The sequence below is a fragment of the Scyliorhinus canicula genome, chromosome 11 (assembly GCF_902713615.1).
Source record: "Scyliorhinus canicula chromosome 11, sScyCan1.1, whole genome shotgun sequence".
NCBI lineage: Eukaryota > Metazoa > Chordata > Chondrichthyes > Carcharhiniformes > Scyliorhinidae > Scyliorhinus > Scyliorhinus canicula.
Genome location: NC_052156.1, coordinates 20,478,549 through 20,500,774, shown reverse-complemented (window position 1 = coordinate 20,500,774; position 22,226 = coordinate 20,478,549). Strand labels below are relative to the sequence as shown.

General features: G+C 46.2%; 1 protein-coding gene across 4 annotated transcripts in view; it reads left to right on the top strand.

Annotated features, from left to right (window-relative positions):
- Positions 1 to 22,226, top strand: part of plxnb1b (plexin b1b) — a 272,332-nt gene that overhangs the window by 189,520 nt on the left and 60,586 nt on the right. For 3 of the 4 annotated variants that reach the window (XM_038812454.1, XM_038812456.1, XM_038812457.1), the window contains 6 exons: positions 8,226 to 8,382; positions 9,780 to 9,888; positions 11,786 to 11,894; positions 16,339 to 17,268; positions 18,318 to 18,446; positions 21,301 to 21,426. In XM_038812454.1, coding sequence (XP_038668382.1) covers positions 8,226 to 8,382; positions 9,780 to 9,888; positions 11,786 to 11,894; positions 16,339 to 17,268; positions 18,318 to 18,446; positions 21,301 to 21,426 — 1,560 coding nt within the window. The remainder of the gene's footprint in view (positions 1 to 8,225; positions 8,383 to 9,779; positions 9,889 to 11,785; positions 11,895 to 16,338; positions 17,269 to 18,317; positions 18,447 to 21,300; positions 21,427 to 22,226) is intronic. The other variant, XM_038812455.1, reaches the window with a different exon arrangement.

Below are 22,226 nucleotides of genomic sequence, written 5' to 3'. Positions count from 1 at the left end.
GTCACAGGCCATCTCATGAGTAAGGCTCCCTCAATCCCGATCAAGCTGTTCCTTCAGATAGGTTTACTCTTTAAAATATTGTCCTCTTACCCTTGCTCTCCTATCTTGGATCTGCCCGTCCACCTTGTTGATGTGTCGCTGAAATATGAATTTTAAAGCTTTGATACTGTGCTTCCCTCCTGCACTCAATTAGATTCTCTTTGGAACTAAGCAGTGTGTAAAAGCAGTGATCTGAACCACTTGCTCCCTCTCTTACATTTGTATTCAATTGCAAAAGGCTCATGATTCAATTGTGTAAAGTTCCAGATCCAAGTGTTAAAATTTAAAGCCGAGAATCATGATTTACACTAATTTGTATGTTGATCAGGTTTTCCACTTCAGTACGTGCACATGCATAAGAATATGAACATCTTTATCGATTATTACCGATGAATAATCTGTAGCTGTGTGTGAAAGGCTGGACGAGACTCTACGTTGCAATTGTCTACGGCATAAACAGTTTGGTTCTAAAGAGAATCTAACAGAAAGCAGGAGGGAAGCAGGGTGTCCAGGTTTCTAAATTCATATTTTGGCAACAAGTCAACGAGGTGAATCTGTTCTACTGACACCCAATTTTGTATGCATCAGCAACAACTTGCAATACATTAATGCTGCTCTTTAAATATAATGCCCCTAGGCACTTGGGGTGCATTATAAAACAAAAATATGACACTGAAACCACACAGGCACCTGGAGACACAGCCACCGATGGTGGAACGATTAAAACCAGGGCTACATCAGAGGCCAGATTTTGAGGAGTGTTGCCATCTCGCAATGCTGTGAGGCTGGAGATAGGGAGGGTGAGCCATGAAGGGATTTGAAAACAGGGATGAAAATGTTAAAATCAAGATGTTGCTTGGCCGGGAGCCACTGTAGGTCAGAGAGCACAGTGATGATAGGGAAATGCTAGTTAAGACAAGGGGAGCAGAATTTTGGGTGACACCCAATTTATGGAGGGTAGAACGTGAGAGACCAGCTGAGATTTTGTTGGAATAATCAGATCTTTTAAAAATAAATTTAGAGTACCCAATTATTTTTTTTTTTCCAATTAAGAGGCAATTTAGCATGGCCAATCTACCAAACTTGCACATCTTTGGGTTGTGGGGTGAGACCCACGCAAACACGGGGAGAATGTGCAAACTCCACACGGACAGTGACCCAGGGCCGGGATTCGAACCCGGGTCCTCGGCACCGCAGTCCCAGTACTAACCACTGCGCCATATGCCGCCCTGGAATAATCAAATCCAGAGGTGGAGGTTGTGTAGCAAGCATCTGCGGCACATGCCCCCCTTTCCAGGATGAGAAATGCCCACCAGCTCAGGTGGCACAACTAAAATCCAACCACCTGTGTAACAACCAGACATGGCAGTACACCCCAGCATCTTTTTATTTATACATTTATACATGATGTGGGCGTCCGAGGCTAGGCCGGCATTTATTCCTAAATGCCCTTGAGAAGGTGCTGGTGAACTGCTACCTTGAACCGCTGCAATCCTTGAGGTGTAGGAACACCCACTGTGCTGTTAGGGAGGGAGTTCCAAATTTTCATCTGGTGACAGTGAAAGAACAGCGTCGCTATGTTTCCAATTCAGGATGGTGAGTGACTTGGAGGGGAACTTGGTGGTGGTGTTCCCAGGAATTTGCTGCCCTTCTCCTTCTAGATGGTAGTGGTCATGGGTTTAGAAGGTGCCTAAGGAGCCTCACTGAACCCCTGCAGTACATCTTGTAAATAGTATACATGGCTGCCATTGTTCATTGGCGCTGGTGGGATTGAACGTAAACAGCTGATAACGTCACATGATCGGTCTCTTAAAGTGCCCTGTTCCACTGCAAGGCTGCAAGTGAGGAAACACTAGAAATACCATGAATACAACATTTCCCCTCACCCTTTTAAATCAAAGGTCCCTGACACAATGAACAGTACAACTTTGACCATCAATCAACAACACTCAGTGTGTCAGATGTTTTGGAGTCCGTTCTGTGTGGTTTTTGGCGAACCTCATGCATCTGCCTTTTAGTGCTTGCTGCAACTTCTGGTGTTTTGGCTTGGTTTGGATGTCACCCATGGTCGTCTTAACTGCCGTCGACAATGTTCTGAGGTTGACTCGCTGTCTGGTTCTCGAGTGAGGCACTGCTTTCCCCAATTAGTTGATTTGTGTCAAGTTCTTTGGAAAGTCCGGGTCTTCTCTTGGCACAGCTGGATTTGGACTATTTTCAGTTCTGTCTCTGGCAGATTAGTTCTTGTCGCCAAAGGTTGACCGCATGTCTCTTCCATTTTATATCCTCTTGGGTCTGTACCGTGTAGGAGGCGGTCTTGCCTGTGCTACAATGATGGCAGGTATTGACTTTTCACTTGTGGTCTAGTTCCTTGCCAGGACTTCTTGACCCTGGTGAAAACATGACATGTTGCCTTGTTCTCCCACCGTTTAACCTGATCCTGCTGCTTTTTTTTGACAATTTCTTTTGTCTTGGGTGTTTTTTGCAAATTGAAAGCTTTGTGTAGTTGATGTCTAACAATTAGCAATGGCGGAGAAACTTGGGTTGTTGAGTGCACAGTATTCCTGTCCATGAGTGGCTCAGGCATTTCAACAATGAACCTTGTTCTCCAGTTACTTTCAATGAATGTTTCATCTGTACAAAACAGATCTGCCAGCCTTTATATGGCAGGACGATGAGGAGAAGATGGGATGTGTCGAATTCCGCACTCCTTCAAGTAATGTATGAACTCTTGCGAAGTGAACTGCAACCCATTATCACTCAGGATGTTGTTCAAGTTCATGGCCTCTGCTGAAGATTTCAACCAATCTCTCAATTGTTTTCTCTGCTGAAGTTGTCTTCATGATGGCAACTTCAGGCCATTTCGAGTGAGCATCCACTAGAATGAGAAACATATGCTCTTCAAATGGTCCGGCATCATCACCATTACCCGTTGCCAGGCCTTTGCTGACCATTCCCACATGTGAAATGGGACCAATGGTGGCAGATTTCTACATTCTTCTGCAAGACAAATACATACGGGCAACATGGTAGCACAGTGGTTAGCTCAGTTGCTACACAGCTCCAGGGTCCCAGGTTCGATTCCCGGCTTGGGTCACTGTGTGGAGTCTGCACGTTTTCCCTGTGTCTGCGTGGGTTTCCTCCGGGTGCTCCAGTTTCCTCCCGCAGTCCACAGATGTACAGGTTAGGTGGATTGGCCATAATAAATTGCCCTTAGTGTCCAAAAATGGTTAGGTGGGGTTATGGGGATCGGGTGCAGATGTGGGGATAGGGTGGAGGGTGCTTAGGTAGGGTACTCTTTCCAAGGGTCGGTGCAGACTTGATGGGCCAAATGGCCTCCTTCTGCACTGTAAATTCTATGATTTCTGCCTTCTCTATTTCAGCTTCTAGCCCCAGCCACCAAAATAGCTCCTGGCTATCTCCTTCATTACAGAACCAAAGCGTCCTTCGTGTATGTGATGGAGTGATGACTCCCAACCTACCTGTACAAATAATTCAAATATTTGAGTGAGATATTGCTTAAGCTTAGGGTTTGCTCCCTAGGTTTTTCCTTGAATCACCATGTGCATGACCTCTGACAGTACTGGATCATTCTGGTATGCTTCTTAACTTGTCCTGCGGTTTCAGGAGTGTTATCTGTTTGCTCAAAGTAGAAAATGTTCCCCCACACACTGCTGAACGATGATCTACTTGCTAAGGAATGTAGGAACAGGAGTCTGCCATTCAGCCCCTCGATCCTGCCCTGCCATTTAATGAGATCATGGCTGACCTGTGGCCTAACTCCATTGCAAGGCTGGTACTGCCAAGCCGGCAGGAGTGGTGCCAGGGTGGCACCGCCAAGGGTCAGAGCCTGAGGTGGTGCCAAGCCCATGAAAGGCGGGCGGGGGAAATGCAAGGTGGGTCGGAAGGCGCCTCCGGAAGGTTGGGGTGGGGTGGAAAGATGGGGGTGCTGGAAGGGAGCAGGGTGCGAAAGAGGACATGAGAAGGCCTGAAAGGGTGAGGGGGGGGGGGCTTCAGCGACCCAATAGCAGGCTGTCACCACTTGGGGGAGGGGGCAGTAAATGCCCATTTTTGTGGGGGTGACATTGCCCACGGGTGGAGGTTGTGGAGGACCCTCAAACTCACTTGGAGATTGAGGAACCCTTCCAAATGGTGGCCCGCTCTCTTGAGGAGCCAGTCTGGCAGCTGGTTCTCTCCCCAGTGATGGAAATAATTCTGGCCAGGGAGAAACTCCCCAGGGCCCCAAAAAGTGACTAAGTGTGGTTCGATAGCGGTGTGAAACTCACCAACAGAGCCGGGAGAAACCCCCGCCAAACCCGCCTGAAATGACACTTAGAAACTTTTCTGTTAAACGTGTCCAATATCTCCATTTTCAGCTTTTAATGGCCTCCATTGCTCTGGACCACCCACTTTCCCTTTATATACTATAACATTTCTTCTTAGAGATTTTGATGTCCCTTGCAAGTTTCCTTTTATAATGCCTTTTAGTAGCTCTTGTAAGCTGCTGTTATGACCCTTTTCTGGTCTTTGTATCCATCCCATTCATCCAGACCTGTGCTATGTTTTGGCTTTTTGTAAGTCCTTTCTTTTAGTTTTGTGCTGTCCCTAACCTCTTTCCTTGTCCAAGGCTGGTTTTTTTTGTGTGAAGTGGAGCCTTTTCCTCTCTCTCTGCATCTCGTTAAATGATTTTTAAATATTCACCACTGACCTTCAGTCGATTGATCCGTTAACAGATCTTCCCAGTTTACCGTGGACAGTCTCTCTCATCCCATTAAAGTCAGCCTTACCCAAGTCTGAAATTCTAGTATCTGAATCGTCCTTTTCACTTTCAAACGCTACACTGAATTCAATCATGTTGTGATCACTATTTGGTAAATGTTCACACACCGTTAGGCTGCTAATTAAATTTGGCTCTTTACTCGTAACTAACTCTAATTTTGCCTATCCCCTTGTTACATCCAGAATGCATTGCTGCAGGATACTGTCCCAGACACATTCCAGAAATTCATTACCTTTCTGACAGATGCTTGTCTGTCTCTCCCAATCTATGTGTAAGTTAAAATCCCTCATTAATACCACTCTTGGGCAGCACAGTGGTTAGCATTGCTGCCTATGGCGCTGAGGACCCGGGTTCGAATCCCGGTTCTGGGTCACTGTCCGTGAGGAGTTTGCACATTCTCCCCGTGTCTGCGTGGGTTTCACCCCCACAACCCAAAAGATGTGCAGGATAGGTGGATTGGCCACACTACATTGCCCCTTAATTGGAAAAAATAATTGGGAAGTCTAATTTTTTATTTTTAAAAAAAATTAATACCACTCTGTCTTTGATACATACTTGCCTAGTTTTCTGCACTTATGCAATCTAACACCTCAGAACTGCTACCGGGGGTCAATACACAACACTCATTACTATTTTAGATCCTTTTTTGTTCCTCAGTTCCACCCAAATGATCGCCACTGGATGCTTTTCCCTCATTATATCCTCCCTCACCATTGAGGTGATAGTGTTTCTAATCAGTAAGGCTACTCCACCCCCTTGCCATCATCCCTGTCCCTGCTGTGAACTTTGGAACCAGTTATATTTAGATCCCAGTCCTGGCCATCCTGCAGCCATGTCTCCGCTACATCATAATCTTCAATTTGCATTTGTGCCTGCAGCTTATCTAGTTTATTCCTTACACACCGTGCATTAGTATGTAGAAATCTTAATTGGGCTATAGGCCCTCACCTGTCCTTCCACACTGATGCTTTATTTGCTTGCTTATTATTTATCTCTCTTGGTTTAACCAGTATACTTGTAGTTTTGCCATTAGCTGCTGTTCTAGAAGTTGAGTTCCTGACTATTTCTTTACTCTCTGCCCAGCTATTTTTTTTTTTAGAACCGTATGGACTTCCTCTGAGGGCTCCCCCTCCCGGGTAGTGAGGAGAGTCCATCTGCAGACCCATGAATGCAGCACGGTCGCACAAGTGAATAGCACTGTGGCTTGACAGCGCCAGGATCCCAGGTTCAATTCTCCGCTGGGTCACTGTCTGCGCGGAGTCTGCACGTTCTCCCCGTGTGTGCGTGGGTTTCCTCCGGGTGCTCCGGTTTCTTCCCACAGTCCAAAGAAGTGCAGGTTAGGTGGATTGGCCATGATAAATTGCCCTTAGTGACCAAAAAGGTTAGGAGGGGTTATTGGGTTATGGGGATAGGGTGGAAGTGAGGGCTTCAGTGGGTCGGTGCAGACTCGATGGGCCGAATGGCCTCCTTCTGCACTGTATGTTCTATGAAGGCTTGATTGCTGATACTTGACCGTGTATGTGTCTGCTGACGAGACTAATGCCCACCTCTGCATCCTGCTCGCTGCCATTGATGGAATCCTGGCATAAGGTCCAAAAAAGTGATGGTCCGTCAATAAAGTGAATTTTGTCACATATAGGAATTGGTAGAACCGTTTAATGCCAAAATTTATTCTTTAGAGCTTCTTTCTCAATCCAGAGCCTTATTCAAAGTCCTGGACGCGAAAGCTATTGGTTTCTCTTCACCTGTGGACATTATGTGGTAAATCACTGCCCCAGTCCCATGAGGTGATGTGTCCCATGTCAGTTGCAGGGAAACTTTGGAGCAAAATGTGTCAGGACTTCTGACTGAGTTGCACCTCTTTGGCTTGTTTGAATATTCTTTCACATTGATCCACTCGTGTCCACTTTTTATCTTGGTGCAGTAAATTGTGTAAAGGTTTTAGCATAGTTTTCAAATTGGGGGACAAATGTTCAATAATAATTTAGTGAACCTAAGAAGGATCGAAGCTGGGACACGTTCTGAGGTGAGGATGCCTCAGTAACGGCTTTGATTTTCGAAGGCCACTTAAACAGTCCCTTGACGTCATTGACATGTCCCAGATACTCAAATGAAGATTGGAAAAATTCACATTTGTCTTTTCAGACTCTTAATCCATAATCTTCTAATCTCTGGAGTGTGGCAGTCGAAGAGACGTTCTTCCATTCTTTCCAGTAACCAGGATGTCATCTAAGTAACACTGGACTCTGTCGAATCAGATTAAAGATTGTTTTGTAGCTTGTTAGAATAACACTGGTGCGGAAGTGATGCCAAATGATGGTCTTTAATATTGAAATAACACTTTGTGTGTCACAATCGGCAAGGACTGTTGTGAATCTGGATCCACGTCCATTTGAAGAACTGTTGGCCTTCAGCCAACCCAGCAAATAAATCATCAACCAAGGGTAGAGGGTAATGCTCTGTGCACAATACAGGATCAATAGTGACTTTAAAGTCACCACAGATGCATCGATACATTTTTTTGTCATCATGATTACGATCAGTTCAGCCCAGTCACTCACATTAAGTTCAAGAACTCCTCCCATTTTGACCAGCCGTTCTAATTCTGCCCCTACCTTGGGTACGGTGCTGACCTAGCCTTTAAGCATCTCGTTTGACTTTCTTCCTTAACATAGAACATACTGTGCAGAAGGAGGCCATTTGGCCCATCGAGTCTGCACCGACCCACTTAAGCCCTCACGTCCACCTACCCCCATAACCCAATAACCCCTCCGAACTTTTTTAGTCACTAAGGGCAATTAATCATCGCCAATCCACCTAACCTGCACATCTTTGAACTGTTAATCTTCAGCTTTACTGAGATATCCTGCATGCTTCCCAGCTCACCGTTGAAGACAATGGCATGTTTCTTTAAGATTTTGGGTAGACCTGATTCGGAATCTGTCATGAGATTTACCTCTGCCAATGGTTGCCCCATCACCAGCTTTTGCATAGAGACTAGTTTAATTATTTTTCTTTTCAGGTGCCTACTAACGCTGTTTGCCCACCTCGTCGCCAGTTTTTATGTGGTGGTTTTGAAATTAAGTCTGCAGGCCTCGGAGGTTCGAACAAACAAAGTGTTTTACTCGAGGATGTTAACCCTACAGGTTGCTACATTACACTGCCCATTTACCCACGCAAATGACGTCACCCGATGATGTCATTTGACAGGTCTCTTAAAGTGCCCCATTACCATCAGTACACACCAGGGGACATCTCTGAAATCAGTTCTTTGATACTTCTATATTAAACCAGGGGTACAGTAGCCAACATATTCTAACCGGACAGTGCTTGCAATGTTAAAAAGTACCTTCTCGACCCTTGGGAGCCGTTCCCCTTTACCCAAATGATTTTTCTCTCTCATTACCAGGTGTTTGTGAATGTCGCCGACTTGCCGATTCTTGCTGCGAATGAGTCTTACACCTGTCAGTTTGCTGATTATTCCAGTCCTGCTATTGTCACCGAGAGTGGTGTTGTTTGCTGGTCCCCTGAAGTCCAGCAGGTTCCGTCGACAAAACCCGGAACAGGTACGTGTCAGAAGTTGGAAACGTTGAGATTGGTAAGTCCAGGGGTCAGAAATCTAATCATAACACTTAACCGGTCACTGCACCTCAGTGGTGACGTGGAGATGATGGCGTTGGACTGGGGTGGGCACAGTAAGAAGTCTTGCAACGCCAGGTTAATGTCCAACAGGTTTATTTGGAATCACTAGCTTTCGGCACGTAGCTCCTTCATCAGGTGAGTGATGAAGGAGCTACACTCTGAAAGCTAGTGATCCCAAATAAACCTGTTGGACTTTAACCTGGTGACAGCAATGGGGCAGTGTGCCTGAATTCTCTGTTTTTGAATGTTCATGTGATGTCCCACAAGTGTGATTGGTGTTCAGGTTCAGTGACCAACATGCATTAATCAATGTGTGTGTGTATATGAACGTGTGTATGGAATTTTATGCAGACTTTAAACCTGAGGTTGTTGAAACTTGAAGAGAATTTGCATGCAGCCCACACAAGCGCACAACACTGGAGGTTGGTTATTTATTCAGTTAGGTAATTGGTGCCTGTGACACACTTGTATGCGCAGAACAGCTTTAAGGCAGACAAGAGGTTGTGGCTATTAATAGACCCTCCTACAGGGTGGTCCTACAGGCAGACTGTTTGCAGGAAGGTGCAGTACTGGACCTGGCATCAGTGTGCAGTCCAGACCCACCCACTGAGCGCATGAACAGCTTCAGAAAATGAGCTGAGACTGGGGTTTGGACAAAGGGCGTTAATTCTATTAGATTTCCAGGTCGTTGGCAAAATGTTTGCCCGCAGGTTCAATCAGGAAAGCAATAAAAGATTTGCATTTAGATGGTGCCTCTCATGGTAAAGGCCTGCGGAGTCATTGTATAGTTAGTGCAATACCTTGTGCTGCATAGTCGAGTGTTTGTGATACAGGAAACGCAGCAGCGAATTTGGGCACACAAACTCCCACAAATGACCAGACTGTTTTAGTGATAAATAATGGCCAGGACTCGCCTGATATTCTTCAAACTAGTATCATGGGGGGTACCTCAGAGGGCCTTGGCTTAACCTCTCATCCAAAAGATGGTGCCTCTGGCAGTGCAGCACTCCCTCCGTACTGCACTAGAATGTCAGTGTAAATTTTGAGCTTAGTTCTCCGAATGGGGCTTAGGCCTGAGGCAATAATGTTACCACTGAGTCGGGGCTGAGAGTAGGGGCTACCTTTGCAAGGCCCAGTTGGGTGGTCTCTCTTCATTAGCCTCCAGGGTATAGAATGTTGCCTCTTGGATGAGCTTGTACTTTTCTTGAGGCTGGCTTCCTGTGGGTGCCAATTGCGGAGTTGCTTAACTTTTCCCTTGGTTACCGATGAATGTGCCTAGTGTGGGGAAAGCTCTGATCCCTGCTCTGATCTCCTTTTACAGATCATGTGACCGTCAGATTACAAATCGCATTCTTTAACATCACACTGACAACAGAGGAATTCACATTCTATGACTGCAGTGCAGTACAGAAGCTCTCCATAAATTTTCCGTAAGTGTTTTCAGTGTTTTCGAAGCAAGAAAAGAAGTCCGATGACAAAAAGAAAACTCAATATCGACTTCACATTCAGTACTGCAAGTTTGGATCACGGACCCTGCTGCCTTCGCATCAATATTAACCTTTTGCTTTTCGCATTCCGTGATTGTTATTTTTTCTAAAAATATACTTTGTTCATAAATTTTGCAAAAACACGTAGCGTAACCGTTCAAATATGACATTACATAAAGTGTTATACAGATCCGTATCTTTCAACCCAATACATGAGGTGCCTCACTGCACTTGCCAATTTCAAGTTACACTCGTCAAGCAGATGCACAAGGCATTATTGTGGATGTTACCAGGCCACTACTGACTTGACCAAAGAATGGAACAGCAATTGGAACTGATCTACAGTGACCTAGTCCAAAGTCAACCCCTTTACATTCTCTCTGATTGGTTTGAGCCCAAGTGCATTGATTTTTTTTCCAATCCTTTTTTCTGCTCTCCCATCCCATCCAACAGTCTCCATGCTGGGCCGGGTGGGCCTTCGATGGGGTCTGGCCATGCGATCGGGGCCCACTGATCGGCGGGCCGGCCGGCCTCCCCCCCCCCCCCCCCCCCCCCCCAAAAAACCCGGGCCTACTTTATGGCGCCGCCGGCCCCTGAACACAGTGTCATGTTGGTCGGGGCCGGCGTGCTAAAGAAGTCCCCCGTGTATGCCCAGGTTGGCGCGGCGCCCATTTGGCACCCTGAAAGGAGGCTGGAGTGGCACAAACCGCTCCAGCACCGTGCCTGGCCTTCTGTGGGGGCCAGAATCTGCTGTGCCGAGGCCCGGTTTGCGCATTGTGAAATGCGACGGCGTTCACGACGGCGCGAACACTTGGGCTCCATATTGGAAAATCGCCCCCCATGTTTCACCTTGGCTCAGAGAATTTACCATTGAATCCCATTACCCTTTCAAGATTACCTTTATGGAAATGCAGGAAATGTGATATCAAAACGAAAATGTGCAACAGGTACACCAGCATCCAAAAAGAGAAAGATGGACTTCAATGCTTCGTAACTATTCAGTTAAATGGCCACACCATATCTTTAAACCTAACTCTCGTCCTGTTTGTGCCTTTGTAAAAGCTACACTGTTCGCCCACGTCCCACCCTCTAAACCTGAGGATATTCAGAATTCTGTCGCTTGAGTCTTTATTTGCACCAGGCACATTCCCCGCCACCCCTGTTCTCACTGTACCTACCTTAACATCCAGTTAATTCCCCCTTGATTTAAAAAACACTCCTCGTTGTTTTCAAATCCCTCCATGGTCTCGCCATGTCATTTCCTCCAGCTCCAATAACCCTTTGAGATACCCCGTACTCATCTAATTCCAGCTTCTTGAACATCGCCCATTAATCACCCTGCCATTGATGGCCTTGGTTTCGAAGCTGCCTCGGCCTTAAGGTCTGGAGTTCCCTCCCTAAAGGTCTCCGCCTCTTTTCCCTTCTTTAAGACATTCCTTTAAACCATTACTTTGACCAAACCTTTGCTCAGCTGACCCTTGTATGACTTGCATCAAATTTTGTTTTCTAATGCTCTTGTGGAGTACTGTGGAATGATTTACTATGTTGCAGGTACCATATAGTTCAACTATTGGGTGAATTGCTGTGCATTTCCAGCAATTTCTGTTTTGTAAATGTGAGGAAAACCCAGAGAAAGGTACCAAAAGTGACTGCTTAATCGCCAAAGGATGTTGAGAATTTGCTGTTGATTTCTAAACCATCAGCATTTCAAATGGTCTCGTTATTTTTCCACTTCTTCCACGCACTTGATTGCAGGCCTGTGATTGCACCGTGCTTTCTGTGGAGGCTCGCAACATCACCGCTGACTGTGCTTGTGTTTCTCTTCCTGCTGTCTCTCTAGGTGCCGTGGATGTGTGAGCAGTCAATGGGGTTGTAATTGGTGTGTGCTCCAGCACCATTGTACTCACAACACTACCTGTGAGGATGAGATGATCATTTTTAATGAGAATGTAAGTGTCGGGATTGGAAAGACTGATTTGGGCAGAACATTACCAGAATGGGGTTTACCTGGAAAGGGAAATCACGTTTAACCAATTGACTGGGGGTTCTTTGAGGACGTAACATGCACTGTGGACAAAGGGATGTACTGCACTGTACTTAGATTGCCAGAGGGCATTTGATAAAGTGCCACATCAGAGGCTGTTGTGGAAAATGAAAGTTGGCGTTATAGGGGGTTACATATTGGCATGGATGGAGGATTGGCTGGTTAACAGGAAGCAGAGAGTAGGCATAAGTGGGTCTTTTCAGCTTGGCAAGTGGTGTGTCACAGGGATCAATGCTGGGGCCTCAACTGTTACAATTTATATAAATGACTTGGGTGAAGGGGTAGATGGATGGTTGCCAAACTTGCTGATGACCCAAAGATCTGTCCGAAAGTAAGTTGTGAAGGAGATATAAGGAGGCTACCAAAAAATATTAGATCGGTTAAGTGAATGGACAAAGATCTGGCAAATGAAATATAATATGGGAAATTGCCTATTTGGGAAGGAAGAATAAAAAATAAGCATATAATCTAAATAGTGAGAGATTGCAGAGTTGTTGAGGTGTAGAGGGATCTGAGTGTTTTAGTGCATGAATCACAAAAGACTAGTATGCAGGTACAGAAAGTAATTAGGAAAGTTAATAGAATTTTATCATTTATTGCAAGGGGAATTGAATACAAAAGTAGGGAGGTTAGTGCTTCAGATATACAGGGTATTTGTGAGACCACATCTGGAGTACTGTGTACAGTATTGGTCTCCTTAATTAAGGAAGGATGTAAATACATCAGGAGCAGTTCAGAGAATGTTTATCTGACAAGTACCTGGAATGAATCAAAGAATAATACAGCACAGATGAGGCCCCTCAGCCCATCGAGTCTGCACCAACACATGAAAACAACTGACCTGCCTACCTAATCCCATTTGCCAGCACTTGGCCCATAGCCTTGAATGTTATGATGTGCCAAATGCTCATCCAGGTACTTTTTAAAGGATGTGAAGCAACCCGCCTCCATCACCCCACAAGGCAGTGCATTCCAGACCGTCACCATCCTCTGGGTAAAAAGATTTTTCCTCAAATCCTTTCTAAACCTCCTGCGCCTCACTTGAACTTGTGTCCCCTCATAACTGGCCCTTCAACTAAGGGGAAGAACGATCAAGTTGCCCCTCCTTCTTCTCTGCTCCAGCGAATGGGAGGGTTGTCTTTTGAGAAAAGATTGGGCAGGCTAGATGTGTACCCAGTGGAGTTTAGAAGAGGCAACTTGATTGAAACATGTAGGGTTGATGTGGAAAGGATGTTTTCTCTTGTGGAAGAATCTAAACCTTGGGGTTAAAAAGAAAGGGTTTCCATTTAAAATGGAGATGAGATTAAATCTTTTTACCTAGGGCCGTCGGTCTTTGAAATTCTCTTCCTGAAAAGGTGGTGGATGCAGAGTTTTTGAATATTTTTAGGGCAGAGGGGGATAGATTCTTGGTAAGCAAGGGGGCGATAGGCTATCGGGGGTCGGACGGATGCAGATTTGAGGTTACATCAGATCAGTCATTATCTTATATGGGGAAGCAGGCTCAAGGAGCCAAGTGGCCTACATGTTCTCCCTGTCTGTATGTTTGTATCTCCAAACACACTTCAGAAGGGTTGATCCAAGCAGTCACTGCGCTGTTACAGAGCAGGAAGGTGGAAGACTTCATCGCAGGTCAGTGCTGAGCTCAGTCAGTTCAGCTGGGGTTACGGTAGAACTCTGCATTCGACTTCCCTGGTTAGAGAGAGGAAAATCACCTTGGATCACTCTTAATAATAACCGCAACTAGAAATCTCTGGACCTGCTTGGTGATGACAGCATCACTCTTGTCTGTGATGACCAACGTTAATGGGGGCATCCATTGATGGTCACTTGAGGTAACTTACACCAACGTCAGATGTGGAGGGGAAGAGATGTTTGTGAGCCGCGTACAGCGAGTGAGAACTGGCTGTTGTCTCCTGTGGTTTGTTTGTTTGTTTTGTATCTTCACACGCTTTTCTTCCCCTTTGGGGAATGGCGGGGAAGTGTTGGAAGGCTTATTATCAACCTGTTTGATTTGCGTCCTAACCTCTCCTCCTGTGGCCAACAGGTCCTGTGGTGGAGTCACTGGCTCAGAGTTCTATAGGCATCAAAACCTCCTCCTCCTGGTGTCCCCTTCTGAGCATCACGCCACAGGGAAGATATATTAGCTAGCATAGATTTACCAGAATTATACCAGGGTCAAAAAGGATTCAGCTCGTGTTAAGGAATAAGTTTTTTTTTTCTTATCTCTAGAAAACTGCGGGCTGTTCTAATTGATGATTAAAGTATTTGATAGGGTAGATGGTGAGAAGATTTATTCCTGCGTAAGAGTCCTAAACATGGGAGGCATAACCTTAAAAGTAGACCTTTTGAGGGGTGATGTCGGAAAGCACTTTCACTTAAAGAATGGTAGCAATCCAGAATCCTCTCCCCTCAATAGCTGCTGAGGCTGGAGCAGTTGAACATTTCAAAATTAAGATTGAGAGGCTGTCGTTGGGCAAAGTTATTAAGATACAGATCAACCGTGATCTAATTGAATGGTGGAGCATGCCGCAAGGGCCATTTGGCGGCCTGCTCTTCCTTAGTTTGCCTGAACTGGGTTCTCGAAATCAGAAATGAGTTTCAAATCTAAGGGGAGAACATTTTGGGAACTGTTTGCAGACCTGCTCAGGCGATAGGAATCTGTTGGTGCGTCTGTGACTACATACTACTGAGTAATTGAAGCTGAAAACCCCAGAGGCCTGCTGATTAGCAGGTCCCTATTCATCCCTGTGCTGAGCTCTGTGCATATTAGCAGGGGCCTCTTGTTGAAGGTACTGTGTAATGCCCACATTACATGGTGTCTGCTTTGTTGCCTGATGTCAGTTGGTGCTTCTGGGTGGTTGTACTGAATGACTTGGCCATGCGGGAGTTCTTCCCTCCGCCAGTGAGGGCTAAAGATGTGCAGGTTAGGTGGATTGGCCATGATAAATTGCCCCTTGGTGTCCAAAAGATTAGGCTAGGTTGCGGAGATAGGATGGAGGCATGGGTTTAGGTAGGGTGCTCTTTCCAAGGGCCGGGGCAGACCCGATGGGCAGAATGGACTCCGGCACTGCAAATTCTATGATTCCAGGAAAGACCCCCGGCTTTTGGATGTGGTCAGTGGGCATTGTGACCCTGCCAGTGTTCAGAAGCATGTTTGACGAGCACCGCTTTGCTGTGCTGGCAAACATTTCATTTTTTTTTTGTCTGCGAGTATGCAACACAATCATGTACAAGGAAAGTATCAACAACACTTGAACATAATATCGGAACAAAAAGATCGGAACAAAAATTACGTGCAACTCTACTCACAGTTGATCTTGACGATTTAGAAGAATGAATCAGTGGTGAGCCAAGGAAGTGATTTTAAGTATTAAAAGGACCTGTCTCTCAGAATGTTGCAGGGAGATGCTAATTTTCGAGAAGGCCGGATTGAAACATTCTCAGAGAATGATGGTGTGAATAGTTTACCAAGAGATTAAGGTATACAGCAAACTGTAAAGTAAGAATTGAGAAAATGTCAACTCATTGAAAAATAAATACTTTTGATACCATTGGCAGATAAAGAGTGAAATTCTTGTATTTTGCAACAGTTGGTATAACCTTTCCTTGGAGTTATTTTAACAGTTGTAAGTTTGCACTCGATCACTTCATATCGGCAATTCTTTCCTCCAAAGCTGTATTCACTATCTCCAAAAACAAATCAATCACTTTCTTGGGTGAACTGTTCTCGTGTTAAATGTGTCTGATCTTGCATTTATGAGCTATTCTCCATTAAAGGAGCTGTACGCCATAAATCAAACCCAGTTCCTTGATGTCTTATGATTTTTCGAATAGAGCCTGATCCGAATTAATTTGTTTTCAGAAATCCTTAAGGAAGGGAACTGTTACCAAGCACGTTTCTCCCTAGCGCTGCTCCGAAGTGATCAGAATTTCATGCTCAACTGTCCTGGCACTTGAGTGTAATACCAGTCGGGTATCTAATAATATCTTCCTGAATAAAATGTGCCTTTTCAAATCATAATTCATAGAGTTGCTGGATGAAATGGCTGATTCTGCCTGAAAATACATTTCAACAACTCCTCCAATACCAAAAGCCTTTGTTAGGCCTAAATACAAACCTACAGCTCCTTCAATGAGGGATTGCAAAGAACAGCTTTAATTCAGTGTGATTAAAATAAAAATGTTTCTGTTTTGAAAATTGATTCCGAAATCAAAAATAATGAATTATTTTCTGTCTCTGTCTCTCGCTGTCCCACTTCCCTGTGTCGGTGTGTTTCCCTCCATTCCTTTTTTTTCCTCCATTCTTTCTATCTTTCCTGATTGATTTAATGGCAATCGTTCCCTGGCAGTTTGTGCTACCCTATGTGGCTCCTCCCACACTTCCGACAAAACCGCTCCGCGTTGACACCACCGTGGTTCCAACCACCCTCCACCCCACCACCGTCCCCCTTACAACTATAGCTACCACCATCCCTGCCACCCTGTCCAGCACTGTGGCCACCCGAGCGACCAGAACCATGCCACCTACTACATTGCTAACCAGTGTGCCCACCACTGCAGTGGTGCCAACCAATGCCACAGCCTCTCCGACTGCCCTGCCAACCACTGTGCCCACCACGCCATCTCCAACAACTGTGCCCACCACTGGGGCAATCACAACTGTGCCAACCACACAATTAACTACAGCCAGTCCGCTCATTGTCACAACGACTGCAGCTGAGACGGGCACCACTTCACCAGTCACCACTGAATATGCCGCCCCTACCACCACCCTGGCTGATGAAGCCTTAACCACAGTCGCATCGACATCGCCACCCACTACATTTTCAGCTCCACCGCACACCAGCCCCCAGACAACAGTTGTCCCTCCCACCTCCCGAGTCCCCGACGCCGCCATCGCAACTACATTTGCGTCTCCTTTGAACAGTACGGACCAAGAAACTGTCCCTGCTGACACAACTGTTCCCCCGGCAGATCCCACAGAGCCCCCTCCCACTCGGCTGGCAGTACCGACTGCCCCCAGACCTGATCACCCTGCCACCTGGGTCCCTCCTGTTCCACCCTCCGATTGGCCTGTGGAGGGTGTTGGTGAATGGAAGGAGCCAGATTCCTGGGTCGAAACTGCGCAGATTGAGAACGACACAGCAGTCTTTTCAGCCGCTGCTGTGCTGCTGTCAGGTGACGGAGATGTTGAGAACCCTTCTCCTGCCTTTCTCCACCTGCTTGACACTGAGGTCGACTACCACTTTGATCCTGGCTCTCCATCCTTCTCTATACAGGTGAGTTTAACTTTGTTTCTTGGTGGCCAACCTTTTAAACTGACTAGGTAAGCAATGTCCACGATTGGGTTCTGCATTGTCTACTGTTAGCCTTATACTGATTGCTAAAGTGTCACTCTTTCGTCTGCTGAAAAGTCTTGGAAAGATACTTTTTCCCATGTTGTCATGGTGATTAAAGCCTTCTGACACCATGAATAGCGGTAAGTCCCTTTGACGTGAATATCTTAAAGTAAGAAGAGTTCAAATAAAATGCTGCCCGATGGAAAAGATTGTGATGGCTATAGTCAGGGGAGTCACAGTGGTTGACACTGTTGCTTCACAGCACCAGGGTCCCAGGTTCGATTCCCAGCTTGGGTCACTGTCTGTGCAGAGCCTGCACGTTCTCCCAGTATCTGTGTGGGTTTCCTCCGGGTGCTCCGGTTTCCTCCCACAAGTCCCGAAAGACGTGCTGTTGGGTGAATTGGACTTTCTGAATTCTCCCTCAGTGTACCCGAACAGGCACCCGAGTGTGGCGACTAGGGGCTTTTCACAGTAACTTCACTACAGTGTTCATGTAAGTCTACCTGCGACACTAATAAAGATTATTATTAATATTATAAATGTGCTGGACAATGTGGTTGTTCTAATGCACGTCTTGTTTGCCAGTGCATGGATCAATTCATCAGCAGTTTGAAGCTGGCACGCTACCCGCCTCAGGATCAAGCAGCCAAACTCTGTGAATGATTCCCAGAGCATGATCAAATGCTGCTGGCAGATCCTCTCCCCCGCCACCAATTACTGGCAACAGTAATTCAAAAAATGTCGCATTTGTACGATAGACTGATCATTCTTTTGTCGAGCACCATCTTGTTTACGCCCATGGTGGGAGGTGTAATATTAAACAGGAAAGTTCCACGTTGACCATTTTCTAACGCCAGAGATATTATCTGGTGAGGAGCACGTTGATTTTGGTTTGGAGAGGTTGGTACTGGAGCAAATGGGTTGTGTGTCATAGATTTGCTGGTTTGCTTCTGCCTAGTGACCTTTTCTGTGTGTGGTCTTTTGTACAGAGCTACGAAGGGTTGAATAAAGGTCCTGTGGCCTGTCCCTGTGTCGACGATGTTCAAGGCTCGTCCCTTCTGCCTGTCAACACGGAGCGCAAAATAACACTGGCAGGGCAAAACCTCCATTTCTTTCAGGTCAGCACGTCTGAGATTATACAGGGTAAAGTGAAATACAGACAGGAAATACGCTGCAGGTCTGTCAATGGTTCTCGGATTCCTCGCAAGCCCAGCATTTTCTGTTGGGACTTCTTGTTCTTCATTGCATTATTTTCTTTTTAATTTATAAAGTCTGTAGTAAGGTGCACAGCGGAGCCTGAGAACAAGCTAAAAATGAAGCACCAGCAGTTGGCACAAGGACAGGCAGTTGGGGCACTCCTGATTGGCACCATCAAGGACTGAACCCAACACTGGTGGCAATTGCTACCCGTTGTTCATCAGTCTGATAGTTTTACATTGGTAGCCTAAACAGCCTTACATTGGAGCTTAAACAGAAATTCATAATCTCCTGTGTCCCACTTTCCTCGATTAACCGTTCCTCCTGCAGCTCAAGAACTGCAATTTATAATCCATAGAATCCCTATAATGGAGTTAGGAGGCCATTCGGCCCTTCATACTGCACCCCTCTGCCTGTCCTCCTCCGTCACACAGCGCCCGCCCACCCCCTGATCCTGCTCTTCCCTCTCCCTCTTCCCACCATCCTCCACACCGGGCTTCTCTTTCCCCCTTCACAACACCCTGGGCTTCTCTCCTTCACCCCTAACCCTCCCTCCTTTTCCCAGCCTCCTCCCTCCCAACTCCCGGCTACTCCTCTTCTCCTAACACCCCCAGGCTTTCCTTCCCCACACCTGGTTCCTCCCTCTTCCCCATGCCCCCCCCCCTGCAGACACATACTCTCCACACTCCTCCCTAAATCCACCCCCCCTCCACACTCCTTGCTGTTCTCCCTCCACCCTGCCTCCACTTCCCCCACCTCCTCACCCCATCCATCGTGCAGTTTCAAATGATTGGCAGGACTGAGGAGGTGGGAGGATGCTAGGTAAGGAGCCCAGGGTTGTGGGGAGGAGGCGTGCCAGCAGTCAGGACGGCAGACGAGGCCGGGGGGGGGGGGGGGGGGGGGGGCTGCTGAGGAGCAGGAGTGCTTTAATATTCTCCAGCAATAGCTCAAAATGTAATCTACATAAAAAGTTGTGTAATGGCAGAAACATCAGCCCAAGTTCCTGAACGACAGGTCCCAGCAAAACCTTGGAACTTCCAGATGTCAGAGTGAGATGGCCAGAAGTTGCATTGCCACTGCAGCCATCAATGGCAGAAAACATCTGTGTCACAAGGTCCAAGCCACCAAGTCTAGTTTTCCATCGAATCCCTGGAGTGCAGAAGGTGGCAATTCGGCCCATTGAGAGTGCACTGACCCTGTTAAAGAGAACCCTACCTAGGCCGACTTCCCCATCCGATTCCTGTAACCCCATCTACCCTGCACATCTTTGGACACCTAGGGGATATTTAGCATGGCTAATTCATCTTTGGGTCTTTGGGAGGAAATCGGAGCACCCGGAGGAAATCCACGCAGACGAGGGAGAAAGTACAAACTCCACACAGTCACCCAAGGCCGGTATTGAAGCCAGATCCCTGGCGCTGTGAGGCAACAGTGCCCTGAAGGCACTCAGTACCTGAAGACACATTGCCAATGGAGACCCAGAAACGTTGTTACCAGTGGTCAGCAGAATTGATAAAGGGCTTACCTCCCTGATGCATGACAAAGTTGTGCAGTGGCTTAAAGAATCCTGTCTTTTTATAGCGGAACCGTGGTGCAGTGGTTAGCTCTGCTGCCTCCAGGCGCCGAGGGCACGGGTTCGATCCCTGCCCCGGTTCACTGTCTGTGTGGAGTTTGCACATGCTCCCCATGTCTGCGTCGGGCTCACCCCCACACCCTCACTAAATAGACAAGAAAAATAATCCTTTCTTTTCAACTTTGCAAGACAGATTTCATAAAATACAACTCAGTGGTGCAGTTTGTTTTTGGAATACTGGCTACCGGGATGCAAGTTTCATCCATTTGAAAAAGGAATTCTGCTTCGTGATGTTGTTTCATACTGTGCAACAAGACAATCTGTCACCACACGGCGATGTTTACAATCTGTGTGACACAGTGCTGGAAACTGCAGGGGAGCATGGAGCAGGGCAATATTTGGCACCGGAGATTTCCCTGGAGTTTCCATCAAAATGGGGGGGTGGGGGAAGAAAGAGGAGGAGGAGGCAGCAAAGTGAATGAGAGTTATTGAGCAAGGAACGGAGTAACATTGTTTATTCTGATTCAACTGGAGCCAAATGACACCCGTAGTGAAATCCACAAAGGCACAGAGCATTAATGCTTTGGGAGTTTGTGTATTCCTTAATCTTTTTAGTAATTTGGGAGCCGACAGTGGTAGCAAATATATGTACATCGATCCATTTGTACAAAGACAGTGTGATTAAAGTTTTGAATTTTGTCGTAGAATTATAGGCCTTTCATGTTGGTCGTCTCTTGATTTTAATTACAGGAGCCCTGTATCTCATTGCCAACTCCTGCCATTCCTGCTCTTAAATCCTTTAATCCCTGATTAAACTTGGGTCATTGAGTCTGCCACCATTACATGCAAAAGGATTTAAAAGCTTAGACTGCCAAGGGCCCAGCTCTTGGATACAGGGCTTCTGGAATCCAAATTGGAAGGACCGGTATTAAAAAGTGTCTTTATTTTATTCACGAGTTAACTTTGACAGCTGAAGGGATATTTATGCATCGTCGTACACCGCTCCACTTTAATATAGAAACACCGCAGAGCTGAGCCATTTCCTCAGTCTTCCCCGTGTATCAAAATAGTAAGCACAATACTCGTTGATTTTCTGTGTTAACACATGCTAAGTGTTCTTTGGATTAAAAGGAATGCCCAAATTTCTGATTCAGGTAGGTGGTGCCTCTCTCTCTCTAACCTCCTGTATTTCTGTCCCCTAGCAGGACCCCGAAGGAGATTATGAATGTGTGTTTGTTATTGAGGGTCGGATGGTGGTGGTGGAGGCGTTTGTTGAAGGAGATGACAACGATCCCACATTTTACTTCATTACTTGTCAGGTACACCAGGTAAGGAGCAAAAAAGGAGTGAGCAGAATCCAGCAAAATGGTCAGGGGGCAGATTGGCTCAGCAAGTATTTGAGTCGTTGCTGTGCAGTTCGATGCTGGGTGATCTGGTGGGCATTATACAGAAATATTTCAAACTCTTCTGACATAAACTATGGACTGTTATCTGACAACCAATAACCTGCAAACTGACTTCTCAAAACCTCCATAGTTTTGGCACTTTTGATGTTGGCCATAGGCTCAACGTTTATCCATGCGTTGGTTATCGACTAGAACACAGTACTCTTTCCCATCCACTTTAAAGAAATTGGCGTGTACTCACCCCATGGCTTTCTTGTGTTTTTGACCAGGGAATGAAAGGAACATTGATTGGATTATTACTCATTCTAGAGCCACTTCATAACTTTTCACCAAATCGTCTATATTTCTATCTCCCTTTGCAAACCAAACATAACTTCTCGCTCCTGCTTTTGTACTGACCTGCCTGCATGCTCCGCCATGAAGTTCCTCCAACAATCTCCCTCTAAACCATGGCAGAATAATGACTTTTAAACACCATCGAAGGCTGGCCTTGATCTGCACTCTGTTCATTTCCCTGTGTGAAATGCCCTGCAATTTCTCATCATCAAACTCATTGATTTTTTTTTGATTTTTTTTTTAAATTTAGATTACCCAATTATTTTTTCCAATTAAGGGGCAATTTAGCGTGGCCAATCCACCTACTCTGCACATTTTTGGGTTGTGGGGGCGAAACCCACGCAGACACGGGGAGAATGTGCAAACTCCACACGGACAGTGACCCA